The sequence below is a fragment of the Protopterus annectens genome, chromosome 10.part0, assembly GCF_019279795.1.
Source record: "Protopterus annectens isolate FY-2018-M chromosome 10.part0, PAN1.0, whole genome shotgun sequence".
Lineage (NCBI taxonomy): Eukaryota > Metazoa > Chordata > Ceratodontiformes > Protopteridae > Protopterus > Protopterus annectens.
The window spans coordinates 334,642,658-334,663,081 of record NC_056744.1 but is presented as its reverse complement, the minus strand read 5'-3'; the positions used below and the strand labels follow the sequence as shown (position 1 = coordinate 334,663,081).

The 20,424-nt window shown below is 45.2% G+C and overlaps 2 protein-coding genes across 2 annotated transcripts in view; one reads left to right on the top strand and one right to left on the bottom strand.

The window, feature by feature from the left end:
* Positions 1–20,424, top strand: part of RALGPS2 (Ral GEF with PH domain and SH3 binding motif 2) — a 2,773,917-nt gene that overhangs the window by 1,523,878 nt on the left and 1,229,615 nt on the right. The gene's annotated exons all lie outside the window — the stretch shown is intronic.
* ANGPTL1 (angiopoietin like 1) overlaps positions 1–20,424 on the bottom strand; it is a 282,278-nt gene that overhangs the window by 25,157 nt on the left and 236,697 nt on the right. The window contains exon 3 of the mRNA XM_044085224.1: positions 15,724–15,917. Within this exon, the coding sequence (XP_043941159.1) occupies positions 15,724–15,917 (194 nt within the window). The remainder of the gene's footprint in view (positions 1–15,723; positions 15,918–20,424) is intronic.

Below are 20,424 nucleotides of genomic sequence, written 5' to 3'. Positions count from 1 at the left end.
TCTCTGAAGTGTGGTTATGAAGCATTAGATGCGTCATTCAGACCAGCTGCTAGTGACATAGCTATCAGCAGGCATTTTGCCTGAGGGACCAAGCCACTTTCTTACCAAGTTAAGGCCAAACTCCTGGATGCCCCATTGGATGAATTCCTTTCTGGGCCTCATGCAGAGAAAGTTTTCAAGAAACCGGTTAAAAAAGGAAGCAGATAAACACTGTGAAAGAATTTTGTCTCTGACACCAAGATGTAATAGAAATGATCCTTCTAAGCCTTGGCTAATGCCTCCCAGGCAACATAAGTGGACTCCTTCCTGATCAAAAAGACAGTGCAGGAGTTGGCATCCTGAACAGTGCCCCAGACCAGGGGGCCTAAAAACTCTGCCCCCCCCCCCCAAGAGAACAGCTGTAACTCTGCACAGTTCTTCCCCCACCCCATCCCACTAGCAGGAAGACTCTTTCCTTTCTGAACCAGTGGAAACTCGTCATCTTATATCATGGGGTACTAACCATCCTAGAAAAAGGTTACTTCAGTTCATTGAAAGGTCTCCTTTCTAAGGGATACCAAGAAGTTATGTTTCACCTCCATTTAGCAGGAACTCTTAACAGGGATCCATTCAACTAGTCCCTGTGCTGGGCAAGAGGCAACAGGGTTCTACTCTAGGATTTGTCTAGTCCCAAGAAAAGAAGGGACTTTGAGGCCAGTTTTAGACTGTCAGAATTAAGTTCCTAGATATTCCTAAATTCAAAATTCTTATTATTCCAAAACTGCTGCCCATGTTTTTTGCTGGTCACCGTAATCTGAAGGATGCCTATCTTCATGTGCCAATAGTAAAAGAACACAGGCGATACCTTTGTTTCGTAGCAGCAGGTTTGCACTACCAGTTCTATGTTTTACCATTTGGTTTATCCTCTGCATGCAGAGTTTTCACGAAATATGTGATTCTGGTTATAGGAGTGCACATTTATCCCTACCTAGATGCTTGTCTCATTGAAAGAAAATACATCTGTAACTTCAAGCAGCTTTACAGGCTGCCATGGACTGGTTTCAGAGGATAGGGCTCATCCTTAATTTCTGGAAGTCCCCTTCTGCCCCAGACAAGAATTATCTTTCTTGGTGCAGTGATTGCTTCTGTACAACAGAAAGCCTTCTTACCCCCAAGACAGGGTGTCCTTTCTGACAGACTAACTACTCAGCTTACTGCCAAGGTCATAGCAAGAGAATATCTAAGGGTCGTGGAGTTCATGGCATCATGCAGCCTTATGATTCTCTTAGCCCACCTACACACACACAAAATTCAACGGTTCTTGAAAAACACACTGAGTCAAGACTTATCCCTGGAGACGCTGATGCCTCTTCTGCCATGTTTGATACGGGAACATCTTTGGTGGAAAGAACATTAAGCCAAATCCAACTGCAAATTTTTGACTGAGAGACAAACAAGACCATAACCACAGACCGGTCTGAAATAGCCTGGGGAACACACTTGGAATACATGGAAAGGAGTAAGTTGTCTGCACCCCAGAGCAGGGAAAACTTCACATAAACAAAAAGGAGTTGCTGGCAGTTTTTCTAGCAGTGAAATCTTTCATTCCTTGGATGTGTAACAGATCAGGTGTTACCTGGAGAGAACAAAATTCTCTAACCGAGCAGACCAACTACTGGAGGCATTTGCAGAAGGAAAAGGCAGATCAGTCTCTAAACAGACTATCTTTAAGTGAGTAGCCAACCGCATTACCTTCTGATCTGAAGTAGTTACTTCATTTGATCTGCAACCTGTGGGTGTCGGATCCGACCTCGGATCCAATCTGGCAGCTTTCCAAGCTCCAAGATCTGAGCTCCTAGCTCCTCCCCCCTACACATAATCCCCTACTACTAACCACATTACCCCAGATCGTTTTTTGCCGCGGCTGAAGAAGCTTCCTTGTGAAGAGCTCCTGGCTGGGTGAGATCATTGCTGGTTTTAAACCACCTTTTTTCAACCAAAGTTGTCGTGTGTGCGCTAGCCCCTTTTTCTGCTCCTAGTGCTAGTTTTTGGTCCCTTTTGTTAATTTTAATCGCTAGCTTACCTTCACTCCACCTCCCCCGCCTAGTGTTTGGGTGTGTGTGTGAATAATGTCTGAAGGGAATAAGGCCATTTTTTCTAAATGTACTGAGTGTGACCACAAGCTTTCCCCAGCTGATGGCCACACTTAGTGCGTTTTGTGCCTGGGGGCAGCCCATTTGTCAGAGGCCTGCCAGATCTGCGTGGCCTTTAACCCCCGGGCACTTAGGGATAGGAAGAACAAGCTGATCCTGGCGGGAAAGCTTCCCCAGGAGTCTTCTACTTCTTCCTCTCCCGTTTGGGCTCCAGCTGCTTCGGCAGCTTCGGCGCCGTCTGTCCCCTTAGCTCTACCCAGGACTCAACCTCCCTCTTCGGGTTTGAGCTCTGGGGAAACTAGTGCCTCTTCCCTTAGAGAGAAGAGGCACAAGGATAAGGAAGGACATAAGTCCCACAAAAGGTGGGCCGAACCTCATCCTTCGGCTCCGCTAGTGAAAGTGCTCAAGTCTCCCTAGAGGGTCCGGATCCCTCTCCTCTCGGCGCCGTTCACCCTGTTTCTCGCCGGAGGAGGAGGATAGGTCTCCCTTGAGATCTTCGAGGTGGCCCTCCCGGCCTGCCTGTACTATTTCGTCCAGGTCGACCCGAAGCATCTCCGAAGCGGATATAGATCGGATGATGCGTCGGTTCTTGCAGACCCAAATGCAGAGGGGGATGCTCTTGCCTCCCCCCCCCTCTGGGGGGGAGTGCGGCCCCAATATTTGCCCCGATCACTCCTCTGACTCATTTTCGGGTCTTGGAGTCATTGGATCCAGGCCCATTCGGACCCGGGGAATTGTTGGCGCCGATAGCGGTGGTCTCTTAGACGCCAACTATACCTTCGAGCTTGTCGGACCCAAGCTCTCAGGGCCGAGGGCTGAGCATCGGATCTGAGGGAGTTGCTGTGTCTTCGGCGCTGTTGGCGTCGGCGCACACCTCTGCCTCAGCGCCGACTGCATCGGCTCCAACCCCGATCCCTTCCTCGGATCCGAGGAGATTGCTCTTGGAGGCTAGCGAGAGTGGCTTTCCTTCGGCTTTTCAGGTAGTGGAGAGGGTACTGTCGAGGTCCTCCAGATCCCCGACCCGTACCCCCACTGTATGAGGGTCTGTCTTCCATCATCCGTCCATCGGGACAGCCTGCCCAAGCCCTCCAGCTAGTTCCCATGGAGGAATAACAACCCGTGGACGAGCCCTCTTCAGACAGCCCTACCGAGGAGGTCCCTCGGGAACATCGGTGCAAAAGGAGGCACCTGGACTCCCCCGAGTCCGTTACCACAGACGCAGACTTAGATAATACGGAGGGTTCCCCAAGGTCACCCCCTGAAGATGTCTCCTTTGGAGACATCATGGAAATGTTGCATATCAGTGGGGGTTGGTCAGCCCAAAAGCCCTCCCTTGATGAGTCCGTGTTCCTGGAGGCCTTTGAGGCAGGCCCATCTACCTCCTGGGTGTCCCCTCCGGCCGACCCCCTGGTGGACTTAATTACCACCAGGGCATGGAAGGAGCCCGACACCGTGGAGCCAATCCCTAGGTGCCCCGATAAAGTCCTCAGTCCCCCCACAGATAGACCGTCTTGGGCCAAAGGAACCCCCGTTGATGCCATGTTGGTGGCGGCGGCCACCAAGAAAGAGCTCGCGCAGGAGAGTTCTTCGGTTCACCTGCCGGATAAGGAATCTCGAGCGCTTGTCCGGATTGGGAAGCGGATGTTTACTTCAGCGACCTTTTCCATAAGGGCGCTGAACTATATGGCAGATACCATTAGGCTACAGCGAGACTTGATTAAGGAATATGCTGCAGCCCCCCCGGAGTCCATGTCGGTCCCAGACGAGAAGGTTTTTGAGACTCGAATGGCCACTCTAAAATCCATCTCCAATACATCTATGCGGCTTCTCTCCTACGCAACGGAGGGAGCCGCTAGAGCTAGCGGATCCGGGGTCGTCTTGCGACGTATCTCCTGGCTCCGTCTTTGCGACTTCACGGATCCCTTCAAGGTGTCCTTCGCGAACGCCCCTTTTGACGGTTCTGCCTTGTTTGGCAAAACTGTTCGCAACACGCTGGTCCAAAGCGAAAAGGACGGGAAGACGCTGTCTGCCGTCTGAGTCCATTTCTCTAATCCCCAAAGATCCTTCTCCAGGAATCAGAGGGGACAAAAGAAGCTGTGGTTCCGTAAGTCTCAGCAATCCCATCCTGCTGCAGACCACTCGTCCTCTAGAGGCAGAGGAGGACAAGGTGGACGCCGTCCCAGAGGCAGAGGGGGGGGCCGCGTAACTTCGGGTCTAGAGAACCTTTTTTGGACAGACCTGCACAACAGCCCTGAGGGCTTGCCCGACTCCCTCTCTGGAGGCAGTCGGGGGGCGGTTGTCGGAGCACCTGTTAAACTGGGAGTCCCTTACAACAGATTGATGGGTGCTTCGGATCATATCCAGAGGATACTCCATTCCATTCATAAACCTACCCCCCAAACCCAGACGTCTCACCGATGTCCCACCCAATCAGAGGGAGGCAGCGGCTTTGAAGATTTCAAAGCTGCTAAGAAAAAGAGCCATCCAGCCCATCCCCCCAGATCAGTCCGGATTGGGTTATTACTCCAGGTTCTTTTTGGTGCCAAAGAAAACGGGGGACCTCAGACCCATCTTAGACCTTTCCGCTCTGAACCTGTTCATACCCAAGGAAAAGTTCCGGATGGTCACTCTCTCCAATCAATTCTCCCCCTTCTGCGGGAGAACGCCTGGATGTGCTCGTTAGACCACATCTTGCTGGACAGACGATCCAGGAGGTTTCTCCACTTCCGGCTCGGAGCCAGTCATTATCAATTCAGGGTTCTTCCATTCGGCCTCACCTCGGCCCCCAGAGTGTTCACCAAGGTCATGGCAGTGGTTGCAGCCCACCTGAGACTTCAAGGCATTCAGGTTTTCCCCTACCTAGACGACTGGCTCCTCACCGTGACCAACAGGCATCAGCTCTGTGTGGCGAGAGATTATGCTCTGTCTCTGGCCCACAACCTAGGCATGTCAGTGAATGAGCAGAAATCCTGCCTGTGCCCCACTCAAGCCCTAGAATTCATAGGGGCCAGGTTAGATACACGAATCTCCCGAGTTGTTCTAACGTCAGTCAGGCTGAACAGCTTGTTGTATCAGGTGTTAGCCCTTCTTCGGAGCCCTGCTCCTCTGGCGGAGTTAGTCCTGAGGGCACTGGGGTTTATGTCAGCAGCGATCGGTCTCTCTCTTCATGCCCGTATTACAATGGACCCTTCAAGTCCAATGGTCCCTGTCGATCCACCTGTTAAGCACGCCAATACCCCGGAGCAGGGTGTGCAGGGACTCCCTTCTGTGGTGGTTACATGCGCAGGAACTCAGAGAAGGGAGGCCCTTTGTGATCCCCCGGTCGAAGCCACGTTGACCACGGATGCTTCTCGCCTCGGGAGGGGGGGGCATTGTTCAGGCAGATTCATTCAAGGCACGTGGACTTCCCTAGAGACTGCATTGCATATCAGTGTCCTAGAGATGAGGGCGGTGCTTTTGGCATTCTAAGCTCTCCACGACCTTCTTCCCCTGGGGACTATTGCAATCCAGACGGACAACATGTCAGTAGTCTGGTATGTAAACAAACAAGGAGGGACCAGATCTTATCCCCTGTGTCGAGAAGCCATGAGAGTGTGGGAATGGGCGATTTCCACCAACCGCTTTCTGATAGCAACGCACATTCCGGGACGGTCCAACATATTAGCGGACAAGCTAAGTCGGGTACTCCTCACTCCATACGATTGGTCTCTGAATCCGTCTGTTGCGAAGCAGATATTCCACAAATGGGGTCAGCCTCGCTGCGATCTTTTCGCTTCTCCTTTAAACACAAAATGCAGCGAGTACTTTGCGATAGTTCCCCCCAGAGGGGAGACCCCCAGAGACGCTCTAGTCCATGCTTGGCCCCCCAGACTCCTTTATGCTTATCCCCCCCCTCCCACTCATGATGAAATTCATCCAGAAAGCCTGTCGGTTGGGGAGCAGAGTTATCCTCATAGCCCCATTCTGGCCTCTACAGATCTGGTTCCCCTTTCTGCGGTCTCACAGTATGGCTCCTCCATGGATTCTGGATCCCAGTCCAGACCTAATCTCGCATCCAGCAGGATGCCCCACCCCGAACCTGGTCAATCTCAAACTTGCTGCTTGGTTGATCCAGTTCCATTAATGGCTAGGACTCCCGGTATCTCATCCCCCGTTAAGGCCATTCTGGTGGCGGCTCATAAACAGTCTACCAGAAAACTTTACAACAGTAAATGGAAACGTTTCTCCATCTGGGCCAAAGACAAAGACTTGGACCCATTTACTGTCCCTATTCCGACTATTCTGGACTTCCTTTCCCTGCTTTTTAGGCAGGGAGCAAGTGCCTCCACGGTTAAGGTGCAGCTGGCGGCCATCTCCCATTTTCATGTGGGGGACGGCATAGGCTCCTTAGCATCTACACAGTTGTGCAAAACCTTCGTAAGAGGCGTTTTTCTTTTGAAACCACCTGTAAAGACTGTGGTTCCCCCGTGGGACCACACTCTGGTCTTGCAAGCTTTGACGAGACCACCTTTCGAGCCTGCGGCCTTGGTTCCATTGAAGTTCTTATCTTGGAAAACTGCTTTCTTGGTGGCTATTACTTCAGCCAAGAGGGTTTCAGAATTGCAAGCTCTGTGTATCAAACCTCCGTACCTTATCTTTCACAAAGATAGTGTGTCCCTCAGGACTAATCCGTCTGTCTTGCCTAAGGTGGCTACAGAATCAAATATTAATCAGTCAATAAATCTTCCTGTATTTTTCCCAAATTTTCACAACAAAGGTGAATACACGTTGCACAAATTGGATGTACACAGACAACTGCGTTTTTACTTGCACAGGACTAGAGAGTTTCGCAAGTCGGACCAGTTGTTTATTTCTTATGCAAAGTCAGCCATGGGCAAGGCAATTGCTAAAGTGACTGTAGCAAATTGGATCTGTCAGTGCATTATGCTGGGATACACTTCGTCTGGTAAGCCAGCTCCGGTTGGTGTCCGTGCTCATTCCACAAGATCTGTAGCTACCTCAACAGCTTTTTGGTCTAGGGTTCCAGTAGACGATATCTGTTCAGCAGCTACCTGGTCCTCATCTCATACGTTCATTTCTCATTACAAGCTGGATACGATTTCCAGGAGTAGGGCTTCTTTTGGCTCCGTGGTGCTTCGGAATATCCTTCCGTAAGGACCACCCAGGTTCTTGTAGGTTAGCTGGGGACTCTGTCCCACAGGTTGCAGATCAAATGAAGTAACTACTTCAGATAAAGAAGTTATGTACTCAACATAACGTTCCATCTGAGTAGATACTTCATTTGTCTGCAACCGACCCCCCCCTGCCATCCCCCGAACCTGTCGGGAATTTTCTGATCACTCGGAGTTGGTTTCTGTGTCAAGTTGGTGAGGCAAATAAAACGATCTGAGGTAATGTGGTTAGTAGTAGGGGATTATGGGTAGGGGAGGAGCTAGGAGCTCGGATCTTGGAGCTTGGAAAGCTGCCGGATCGGATCCGAGGTTGGATCCGACACCCACAGGTTGCAGACAAATGAAGTATCTACTCAGATGGAACGTTATGGTGAGTACATAACTTCTTTTTATGCTCTTCATAGCAAGCCTGTACCAACCAATATTAAGACCCACTCCACCAGACACAGTGTAGCTACTACTGCCTTTCTCAAACGTGCCCTACATGTGCTATTCTGGAAGATACTTGATGGACATCTTTCAACATCTTCACTAAACATTGCCACTTAGTCTCTGCCTTCAGGGCTAGGGCAGGGTTTGCTACTGCCATCTTATAAAATTGGCTTTCCTAAGGGCCGACAGACAGCCTACCCCCCAACTAGTAGCTTTCGGAGACCTCCCAAGGATCAGTACTACAGCACTGACTAGGAAGGGGATATAAAGTTGTTTCCTACTTCTTATAATTTGATGATTGAGTAGATCAGTGTTGCAGTATACATTTCCACCCAACTAACCCTCTGTCTGCTGCCCTGTCTTGACCCCTCCCCATAACAGGGGGAGGGAGGGGAGAAGAGCTTTCAGATGGGTAATTCCTTATTCACCATCATCCCCTACCTTTAGTCCTAACACACAGTTGTTGCCTTCCCCTATTCTTGTCTTAAAAAGTCTTTTGATATCTGGAAGGGTCCTGCTGTTATCGGGCTTCTGTTCGCTGCCTAGAAAGATGTGAAGGTGGTACTGATGGAACAATACTGAACAGTACGCAAGTGCAGTATGCAAGCACCTGTACAGCTGCATGGCCTCAGCCATACCCAACAGCACTAAATCTGCTCCTCAAGGAAACAAAAACCCATCTAGTGGACATCCTCTATTAACATGCTTTACAAAAAAAGGAAGAAAATGTTGTCCAAGGGTAAAAAGGAACAAATTCCAAATTGGAAAAACTCCCTCATCTGCCTCAACAAGCAAATTAGATCACTAATGAAAACCTCCAAAGCCAATTGTGAGTTGAAACTAGCCTCCATAACAAAGGGAAACCACAAGTCGTCCTTCAGTTATATTAGGAACCTCCATGGCAAAGCCCAACTTTGTTCCGAACTAGTACTTAATGGTACTGCTTACATTAATCCTGTTGACTTAGCTAACCTGCTGGCTGTTAAGTTCAGTGCAAACTTCACCCCCTTATTGCCTCCCCAAAGGCCCAGTCAACATCCCCAATACTTGTCCCATACCTCACATCTCTGTAGATAGTGTTAAAGGCCCTATCCAAGGCAAAGAGCACAGCTTCCATGGGACCTGATAGTATCCCAGGCTGTATTCTGCACCATCTCCAACAAGTAGTTTCGCCATTGAGCACCCTGTTCAGCTACAGGCTTCATTCCAGCGGAGTGTAGAACTGCCGTTGTCATCCCTTTGCACAAAGATGGTGCCACTACTGACCTGGAAAACTATCACCCCATCAGCTTGACTACTCTGATCTGTAAAGTCATGGAGCGTATTATGGATCTTATAAACAAGGACATAAGCAATTCCAAGCATTCGACCCTGCCCAGTTCAGATTCGTCAGGGGCAAATCTTGCCTATTGAACCTAGTTGACTTCTTTGAGACTGTCACCAAGGCCCTGGATGAGGGAAAGTCAGTACATATAGCTTACCTTGACCTGGCCAAGGCCTTTGACACAATCCTCCACTCGGGCATCATCGAAAAGTTAACACAACTTGGTGTTAATCCCTGTCTTGTCACATGGGTGGCCAACTGGCTCACAGGACCCACAAGATCAAAATAGGTGCTGCCACCTCCGACAGACTTGTCACTAGTTGTGTTCCCCAGGGACCTATCCTAGGACCCCTACTGTTTGGCATGTACTTCTTAGAGGTCCAGGCAAAGACAAAGGGCCTGCGGCTGACCAAGTTTGCAGATAACTGTAAGTTGGGTGCTGTCAATTGATGTTAACATACCGCAAGAGGGTCTCACAGCTACAAATAACCGGTGCCATAGTCATAGCCTTAAGTTAAACGCAAAAAAATGTATTATCGTATCATTCGGCAAAAACATGGCCCCTACTGATTACCACATCAACAGCAACCCCTAACCACACAACCTGTGGTGAAAGACCTGAGTACTTAGGTTGACAGCAATCTCACATTTGACCTTCATGTGGCGGCAGTGGTCAGAGAAGCCTTTTACGTGGTTCATCTCATAAGTAAAGGGATTGCATCCAGAAAAAAGTAAGTTCTCTTTGTACTCCTCCCCTTTTAGACCAATAATTGAGTATAATCCCATATTTGGTATGTACCTCTCCAAAACACCTGCACCAACTGGAAAGACCACAGAAATACCTCACAAAGGGAAACCTTGGACTCCAACACCTGTCCTATGCTGACAGGCTCAAATCACTATCATTCTACTTGGTATCGTACAGATTGCTCAGAGGTAATCTGTGCATACACCTACAAGGCAATATTGAAATCTGCCCTACTACAGATGCTCCATGTCTGAAAGTCTACCTCCTTGTCCATTACCCGCTCGATAGGCGTAAGTCTAATCTGCAACATCAACAAAACCTGCTGCAGAGAAAGGTTAGTCTCCCAGAGGCTTGCCCCATCTCTGGTATAGACTTCCCATACATGTCAAACAGACCCCCTTCAAATGCAACCTTAAGTGGATGGGAAACAATAAATTTGTCCCAGGGGTTCCACCTTTGTCCCTCATTGACAGGGGTGACAGCTGCTGACTGAGGTTTCTTTTTTGGGGTTAAACTCTTGGTTAGGCTTGTAAGGGCCCTAGGGCCATTAGCCTAGTAACCTCCTATGGTCCTATGCCCCTCTTATTCCATGATGTCCGTCAGCTAACGGATGATGAAAAGACACTGGAAATTGGGCTGGTCGCTGGCTCCTGTATAGTAGGAAGACTCAAAGATCAATACTGCAGCACTGATCTACTCAAACATCTACAGCTATGGTAAGTGGGACACAACTGTACTGAGTTCAGATCTGGTAGAGAAGATTTGCCGTACACATCAGCTGCGGTCAGAGGGTTAATGTACGCAGATCAGAAAAATTGTCATAGTGCGGTAGAATAAGGTTAACAAAATTAATTTAAGACCTCTGACATAATTACTGGCAAATGCACAAAGGATTGTATTGTAAAGAAAATGAAATAACTTTAAGTTCATAGGATCATAGGTGTTTACTAGACTAATGACCACAAGGACCTTTTTAAGCGTAGCCATGCATCCCAAAATCCCTGGCAAATTATGATACCCTTGGTAAGTGAAAGCAGGGACTTGGGAGATGAATCATTTACAGATTGCTTAGGTCTGTTAGAGGCGTAGGTGCCAAACCAGGGATAAATTTCCTGTTCCCATCCAGTTGTGCAGGTTGCACTTGAATTTGGTTAAGGAAGAACTCTGCTTCACACAGACGTTTTATTCAGGACGTTTTGTATTCTGTATAGAAGATTATAGTCTTTTCTGTGATCATAACAGAGTATTATGTTTGAGGATTGGATGTCAAGAAATTCACCTTAAGGGCAGACTGTGATGTATGTGTATGCATTCATTCCTTCCTTCAGTGATTTGCTTTATTTTGTTTATATTTGTTAAATGAAGTGGAACACTGATTCACATGATCTTTTTCAAACGCTGCATGGGGGGGGGGGGGCACTGTCTAGGTAAGCAATTTGTCTAGTCATGTGTGCTTGCACACATACACACACACTGATGTGTTTACATAGGTTCCTAGAATTTATAAACTCAAATGCTATGGAACAACTTGTTACCAGTCCCACAAGAGGGGAAAACATAATGGACCTGATCATCACCAACATGGGGGCTCTATGCTCCAGACCAGAAGTGTATCCCTCACTGGTAAGATCAGACCATAAACTAATCTCATTGGATATTCACATCCCGACCCCACCACCTGCCCAGAAAACCACAGTGAAAAAATTCTCTAAAGCAAATTTCGCACTCCTCAAAACCGAGGTGGAATCCCTCAAAGCTCCCGGGCTTGTGGAAAATACGGTCCAGACCGCAGAATCCTTTATAAACGCATTCTATGAACACCTTCAGGAATGCATGGATCATGCAATCCCAGATAAAACCAAGACCCAATCCTCCAAAGACAGGCGTCCTGTCTGGTGGACCCCAGCCATAAACAAACTATACAATAGAAGGAGGGAGCTACTACATGATAGAGCAAAATCCCAAAAAGGGAAGGCATCTCTGATCAGTATTAGCAAAAAACTACGGGCACTCATAAAATCGTCTAAGGCCAGCTTAGAGAGAGAAATTGCACAGGACACTTAGGATAATCACAAGGCTTTCTTTAGTTATGTTAGGAACCTGGGTGGGAATTCCTAGATATGCTCAGAATTAGTCCAAAATGACAAAAAATACACCAAACCCACAGACATTGCCAACATCCTAGCTGACAGGTTCAGCACAAACTTCTCCCCTCCCCCTCCCCACCAAAAGGGCAAATATCTATCCCAGCAGAGTGCTGCCCCCCTGACATCTCAGATCCTCAGGTAAGAGCCGCCCTCTCCAAAGCAAAAAACACAGCATTAATGGGATGCGTCCTACATGAACTCCAAGAAGAGCTAAACCCAAACATAAAACTACTGTTCAATCTCAGCCTTACTTCAGGATATGTACCCAAAGAGTGGCGTGCAGCAACAGTGGTCTCTCTCCACAAAGGTGGTGCCTCAACGGATCCTGGAAACTATCGCCCCATAACCCTGACTAGCTTGGTCTGCAAAGCTGTGGAAAGGATCATCATGGACCTCATAAATAAAGATATTGGGGACCTACAGACACTGGATCCTACCCAGTTCGGCTTTAAGGGCAGATCCTACCTCTTAAACCTGGTCGATTTCTTTGAAACAGTCACCAAGGCCATTGACGAGGGGAAAGTGGTCCGCACAGCCTACCTGGACCTTGCAAAAGCCTTCGATACAATACCCCACTCTGGCATTATAGATAAGCTCACCAGCTTAAATATAAACCCCTGTGTCGCTAGATGGGTTGCAAACTGGCTCAAGGACAGAACCCACATGGTTAGAATTGCTGGAGCCATGTCAGGCTCCAAACCAGTTACAAGTGGCATCCCACAAGGCTCAGTCCTGGGACCTCTCTTGTTCGGTATATATTTCTCGGAGGTAGAGGCCAACACGGAAGGACTGTGGCTGACCAAGTTCGCAGATGACTGCAAACTAGGCGCCATAATCAACTCTCCAGCTGACACAAGCATCCTACAAAAAGGCCTCATAGAAACAGACAACTGGTGCCAGAGCCATGGCCTCAAGCTAAACGCCAAAAAGTGTATAGTCATTCCCTTTGGCAAAAACAAAGTGCCCACAAATTACCACATAGGTGGTAATCCATTAAATACGGAAGAAGTAATTAGGGACCTGGGGACCCAAGTTGATAGCAGTCTCTCATTTGAAAACCACGTGGCCAAAGTGGTTAGAAAAATATTTTATATAGCCCACCTAATCATGAAGGGATTCACATCTAGATCGGGGAGGTCATCGTGCCTCTTTACTCATCCTTCATCAGGCCCATAATTGAGTACAATGCCCCTTTTGGGATGTACCTTACCAAGCACCTGCAGCAACTGGAAATACCCCAAAAGTACCTCACCAAGAGGATCAAAGGGCTCAAATGCCATATGCTGCCCGGTTAAAGAAACTCCAGCTCTACTCAGTGGCATACCACCTGCTCAGAGGCGATCTGTACCGGACGTATAAAGCCATGTCCAACCCAGAATTAATGGACATGCTGCACCTCAGAAAATCCAAATCCCATCTAGCTACGCGCTCGAGAGACTTGAACCTCAGCACTGAAATAAATAGGACATGCTGGAGGGACAGATTCATAACCCAGAGGCTCCCTTTACTCTGGAATAAAATCCCAGTCCAGGTTAGGCAGAGTCCCTCATTGACTCTCTTCAGGAGGAATCTTGATGAGTGGATGGGAGATAGTAGGTTTACCACGGGTATCACTTCTGTGTCATGGTTAGACAGAGGCACAGTATACTAACCTCGAAAAAAGGCATAGCAAACTTCATTTAAAATGGGTGGCGAAAGCCAAGCACACTCTGGCTAGGCTTATAAATGCTCTAGGGCAGATAGCCTAGTATGAACCTATGAACCTATATTCATTTGTTGGCCCTTACTTCTACTGCCAGCTTTCCAGTGTACCCCTCCCTATGGACCATTTTTTCTTTTCATGGAATGTAAGAGCTATAAAGCAGGCATGTCATAGATCCCAGAGATTTTTTTTTTTTTTTTTGCTGTGGATTATGCGTTTAGGTGGAGAAGAAAGACCTTCTCTCATATACACAAAGCATCCTGTGACATTTGTGTGTGTCCTTGAAAGGAACCTCTGATAAATATTTAATTCTTGCTGTTTGTGGTATACAAGTCCAGAAGAACCTCATCCTACCCTCTTCTTGAAGATGACTTCCCAAACCCCAAGGAAAGAGGTATGTGCCCACTTGATCTATTCTCAGGCTGGTTCCTTGAGTGACCATGGCTGGTAGTTGAACGTGGATATCAGTCAGGGCTTCAACTGTATGTGCTGCTGTGCTGGTGGTCTCAGTCGGGGCTTCATCTATGTGCTGCCGTACTGGTTAATTGAGTTATTTTTCACTTTTTGTTGGATCTAAACATTTATTATAAACATGGTATGCGAAGGTTATCAGTTTATGTTGAATAGTACAGTCACTTGTGGTGAAGTGTATTGCTTAAACTATTCTTGGGCTTCTGTGATGCTCTAGATGAAACTGTTTCTCTAGGTTATAACTTTCCACATTACAGTATCATTGGACTCCCTTTTGGGGGTGGGGCAGAAGGGACTTTCCATGCTAACCTGCTAGTGTTTGTTTTTAAGAAAGCTGGCTACACACACATGGGGAGATTGCAGTTTACAGTTGGCACTTGCTGCCCATTTCCACTCCTGAATTCTGTGAAAAAGGTTCAAGCTAAGGGAGGAATGCCCTAACTTGAATCAGGAAAGCTAAGTGAGGAATGCCCCAACTTGAATCAGGAAAGCTAAGTGAGGAACGCCCTAACTTGAATCAGGAAAGCTAAGGGAGGAATGCCCTAACTTAAATCAGGGAAGCTAAGGAAGGAATGCCCTAACTTGAATCAGGAAAGCTAAGTGAGGAACGCCCTAACTTGAATCAGGAAAGCTAAGGAAGGAATGCCCTAACTTGAATCAGGACAGCTAAGGAAGGAATGCTGTAACCTGAATCAGCAGTTTGAGGACACTTTTTTTTATATTGACAGATGCATGACTGATCACTTGAAATGTATCAGCCTTGGATGGATGGCTGTTTGCAAACTAGAAGCTGTCTGGTACCTGGCAGTACAGATTCTTAATCCCAGTTGCTCTGATCTCTGAGATTAAATGATGTGACTAGTGCTTTGCATAACTAACTGTACTTTGCATTTAGACAATCAGAAATTATTTCTTTTAGTTGGGAGTTGCTTCATGAAAGCAGTTCATCTCATAATAGCCATGTCTCTCTCATTTTGTTTTAAATAGCTGACTATATATGCCATGCTCCATTTGCATGACATTACGCATTGCTTCATTTCTTTGGTGAGCTCCTTTTTAGCATCACCAGCTATGTAGTATTACATTATTTGCCTGACATTGAAAGCCACATGTAAAGCACACACCTACTAATGTATGATTTCATTATTTCTGACATTTCTTAAGTAAGTTTATGTTGCAGCGGACCCTTGTAAAGTGATGCAGGATGCTCCCTGTTGCGCCACTTATGTTTTAGAGTTGTAAAGAGAAGATGTCAAACTATGCGGGGGAAATTACCAGTTTAGCCTTGTTCTTGTGTGCATTTAGCAGTACAGTTGAGTTTTAATTTTTCCACAGAGAGAGATGGATCCTTGGATCAAGCTAGTGTCTCTCAGTATGTGACACAGCAAACTAAATATTGTTTGCTCAGTGTGTTTTCCTTAAAAGCTTTTTACTTGCTGGCATCTGTAGTTCAACAGGAAATATTGCACGTTGTTTCATTTTCAGAAAATGGAGCTGCAATATTAAGTGCACATTCATGCCATTGCATCTGAACTAAGGCTGTTGAGTTTTGGTGTTGTCTGCTTTGATGGAAAAGTAGGAATCAAACTTATTTACCTTGTAATTTTCCCAGTTTCTGAAGAAGTTGATTGATCCATCGACTCTACGCTGAATGACTGTCCAACCACCGATGTCGAGGCTGTGCTCACACCACACCTGCATCAAGCCTTGGACTCCCTCTGGTTTAATTAGGTAGATTCCACTGTTGCTATATCCACTCTCTTTCACGTGATAGCAGTCTCTGAAAGTGCCTGTTTTAAAACAGAAAAATAAAAGAAATTTAAAATGTGCATTTATGTTCAGCCATAATATAGACTTATTTACTTAATACCAAACATATTTGCTTAGGTGGTTCTGAAGTCTAGCGAGAGAGAAAACACTGGTTTATAGATAATCTCTATTTCAGTAATAGATAAACTAAACAATGCTGGGTATTTGTTTTGACCAGCACACCACAGACAATATTTGTGGGTGGCAGTAATAGTGAGCCCCACAGTTACTGTATAGGGAATATACACAGTACTCCAGGCTTAACTCTGCCTCTAAGGCTCCGTGGTCTGTATGTTCAGGGCAGTTCTTGTTGGTTGTGGCTTCTTTTTTTCCAGCTGTCCAGAGGTGGTGTTGGGTTGATCCTGATGTCTTTTATAATATTTAAATAAAAAAATGCATTGGTTTTGCTACATTTCAACACAGACATAATGTTTATAATATGAGCACCTTTTTATACTGTTTATAATATGAGCACCTTTTTATACTGTTTGAGTACCTTTTCACTATGCAGCTTTGCTGTTGAACAGCAGCTTGTATGTTTTCATCTGCATGCTTTTTTTGAATAAAATTAGATTGTATGCTCAAAGTATTAATTTGCCTTTTTTAATGCGTTGGTACCCCTTCTAACTCCCATCCTAGCATTCTCAAGTGGTCCAGTTAGTTCACCCAGCATGATGGCTTAGCTTTGCGGCTGATTTCATTACTCATTTTATTTTTATTTATTTTATTTTACAGTTGTTGACCGGGATACTCTGACTGGAATCATGTCCATTTTCAGCGGTGGCCCGGGGAGAAAAGCTCCAAGACAAACAGTAACAATTAAAATAAAAATTAAGACACTTAACAAATTTGATATTTACAAAGACAGAATAACAATTTCACTGGTAAGGGTTAACCCCTGGATAAAGTCAGGAGAGAAAGAAGATTAACAATAACTTGACTAATAATTTATTTACATATGAGGTATGAGTTAGCCAGGCTTGTTACAGTGGCAAAGCCAGTTTAGAGCCAGATGTTGTTTGAGTCTGGTTTTAAATTGAGTTAGGGAGGAGAGCAATGCAATTTCAGCTGGCAGCAGGCTCCAGATTCTGCCAACAGTGTTTGCAAAGAGGGAGTCACCAGCTACGTTGCTAGTTTTGATAGTTTGAATTAGTAGTTTGTTTGAGGATCGAAGTAGTCTTGAATTGCTAGAGGGGGTAATAATATTTTTAAGGGCATGTGTATATCTGGATTTAGGAGGAATTTCTTGGCCACAACCAGAAGGTTAAATTGGATAAGACTGGGAAGTTCTAGCCACTCAAGTTGTTTAAGGTTGGTGCAGTGGTGTGTTCTAAAAAGCAGGCCAGTGGAAAATCTGGCAGTGTGATTGTAACATGTTGATAGTCTGTTAAGTACAGGCTTATTTAGATTAGAGAGAAGGGGGGAAGCATATAGTAGGGTTTGAGAGTAGGTGTGAGTGGGCAATGGCAATCTTAGCTGGAGGGGTTAAGAAGGCTTTTATTCCGTATAGTGACCCAAGTTTTTTATTGATGGTCTTGATCACTTGATTAACGTGTAGGTCAAATTTTAGGTCATCAATAATTACACCTAGTAGTTTTGTAGAAGGATCAGGGGAGATAATTGTCCCATCTTTTGCTTTTATGGTGAAGGTAAAAGTTGTAGACCTTTGTATGGGTGAAAATAGCATTTTAGTTTTGGAATTTAGTAACAGTCGACGTTCAGAGAGCCAATTTTCTGTAATAATAAAGGCGGACTGGGTAGCAAACCTAAAGTCTCCAGGAGATGTAGCTGAGCAAATCATGGTGGAGTCCTCAGCGTATTGGATGCAATTAACATTAGGGATGACAGTATGTAGGTTGTTAATAAAGATGGAAAAAAGAAGGGGCCCAAGTGTGGAGCCTTGTAGGACTGCAAAGGTGGTAGGTAATAGGATGGAGAGCTTGTTCTGCCAGAGAACAGCCTGCTGCCTCCCAGTGAGGTAGGATTTAAACAATTGAAGGGCTTTAGAGTTAAGGCTATAAGTCTTCAGGGTGTGTATCAACAGTTGATGATCCACCATGTCAAATGCCTTGGAAAGATCCAAGAAGAGGGTAGAGGATATTTGATTATTGTTATGGTTGTTATTGATAGTATTGGTAAAGGCTAGTAGGGCGGAGGTCGTACTGTGGACGGAAGCCATGTTGGGTATCGGCTAGGAGGTGATTCTGGATTAGGTGGTGCATGAGTTGTTTTTGTATACATTTTTCCATGATCTTTGCAAGTGGAGGAAAGTATGGCTATTGGTCTATAATTGGAGAATTCAGTGGAGGAACCTCCTTTATGTAGAGGGATTACATAGGATGTTTTCCAAATGGTAGGAATTTTAGCCTCAGCTATATGGTATGATTAATTAGTATAGAAACTGGATAGGCAATAGCATCAGCTGGTTTTTGAAGGTATTCAGCAGGGAGTTGCAAATACTGAAAGAGAGTAAGTTTAAATGGGTGGCACTATCAGGGTTGGAATAGCTAGGAGGCAATTGGCTGACTAGAGCTTGAATTGTCTCAGTAAAGAAGTGGTTAAAACTGTTTGAGAGATCCTCAGGGGATTTGTCACTAGTAGCAGCTAGGATAGGGGTAGATGTTTTACTGGGGTGAAGCAGATTATTCAGACCAGCCCATAATTTCTGAGGGTTGTTCTAGTTGGCTGTCTGCAGATTGCAGTAGTACTGTTTTTTTGTCATTTAAGCTGGATCTTTTAGTTTAATTTCTAGCTTGTCGATATTTAACATGATCATGGGGGAGTTTAGTGGACCGCCATCTGGCTCAGAGTTTTTCTGTTCATTTTTAGTAGAGACATTTTAGAAAGCCAAGGTGCAGTTTTAGCTTTAGTTCTCTTAAAGCGGGCAGGTGCGTGCCAGTCAAGAGTTTCAAGAAGTTTGTTGTTAAAATATGCAACTACATCCTCCAGAGGGAGGCGACCAATTGCAGGAGTTAAGTTCCTGCTGAAATTTGGCAGGGTAAGTCATTTTTGTTTTTGACTTTTCACTGTTTGACGGCAGTGTGTGAATATTAAACACACAGTAAAGCACTGAACTCTTGTAAACTGCAGAATGAAACACATTTAAAATATTTAATAGTCCTGTTTAGTATGGTCTTATTATAGTCATTAGACTGAATCTAGCTTATCTACCTCGGAAATTCAAACCTAATCTTTATTTTGAACAGCACGACAGAAATTACTTGTTGAAAAATCTGTGCCACATTTCAGTCCGTTAACAAATACGTTTTTGGTACTCTAGGGATTAATTTCCTAAATGCATGTCTGGTGTTACAGGGGCTTGTGTTTTTCTCAGTTTAAGTAAACATAATGTTCAGATATTTGGACCTTTAAAGGCCCTTCTTTCATTAGCTCTGCATTACTTTGTATTTTTCTGTACCCCAGTGCTTACTGCTTCTGGCACTAGTTTTGTTTTGTAGGGGTTGAGGGATGCTCTGTGGTTGCATTATTGGTTTTAGCTGTTTTAATTAATTCTGTAATGTGACCACTATTTTTTTCATTTGATAAGTAGTTTCTTTTTTAAGTTTTGGTGCCAAATGCACTATTTCTTTCTACATTTGTCTTTTTTCACCCTAATTAGCTGAAAGTCTCCTGTCAATCAGTTTATTTCCACGTCAATAAGTCACTTCATCTTTGAGAGTTTTGGTTATGAATGTGTTTCAGCTTTTCATTGTACTGTGTGTACATATATATATATATATATATATATATATATATATATATATATATATATATATATATATATATATATATATATAGACGCACACACACACACTCTTGCGCATATACGTATATATATATATATATATATATATATATATATATATATATAGATATAAGTATATATATATATATATATATATATATATATATATATATATATATATATATATAGATATAAGTATATATATATATATATATATATATATATATATATATAGATAGATATAAGTATATATATATGGGTCACCTTCAGATGCCCGACAACGCGTTTCGCCGACACGGAATCCGACGGGACAAAAACACCGACAACGCAGATGACCGACAAGGTGAGAACCCCGGACTCGGTAAGTGTGCGATAGAGTGAGGGATTTAGTGTTAGGCAGCGGACAGGTAAGTGTGCGATAGTGAGGGACTGTGGGTTTAGGGGTGGGTTAAGTGAGTTAGGGTTAGGGTGCAGGTAGGGTGAGTGTGCGGTAGTGTCGGACCTTGGGGTTAGGGGTGGGTAAGTGAGTTAGGGTTAGGGTGGAGGTAGGGTAAGTGTGCGGTAGTGTCGGACCTTAGGGTTAGGATTTGGGTTAGGGATAGTGGATATGTTATATGTAGTGTACTGTGTTGTTTTCGTGTAGTGTGTTGGTGTAATGGCTTGGTGTTTTGCGTTGTCGGTATTTTTGTTGGTCTTTTGGTGTGGTGATTTGTGTGTCGGTGACATTAATTTAATATATATAT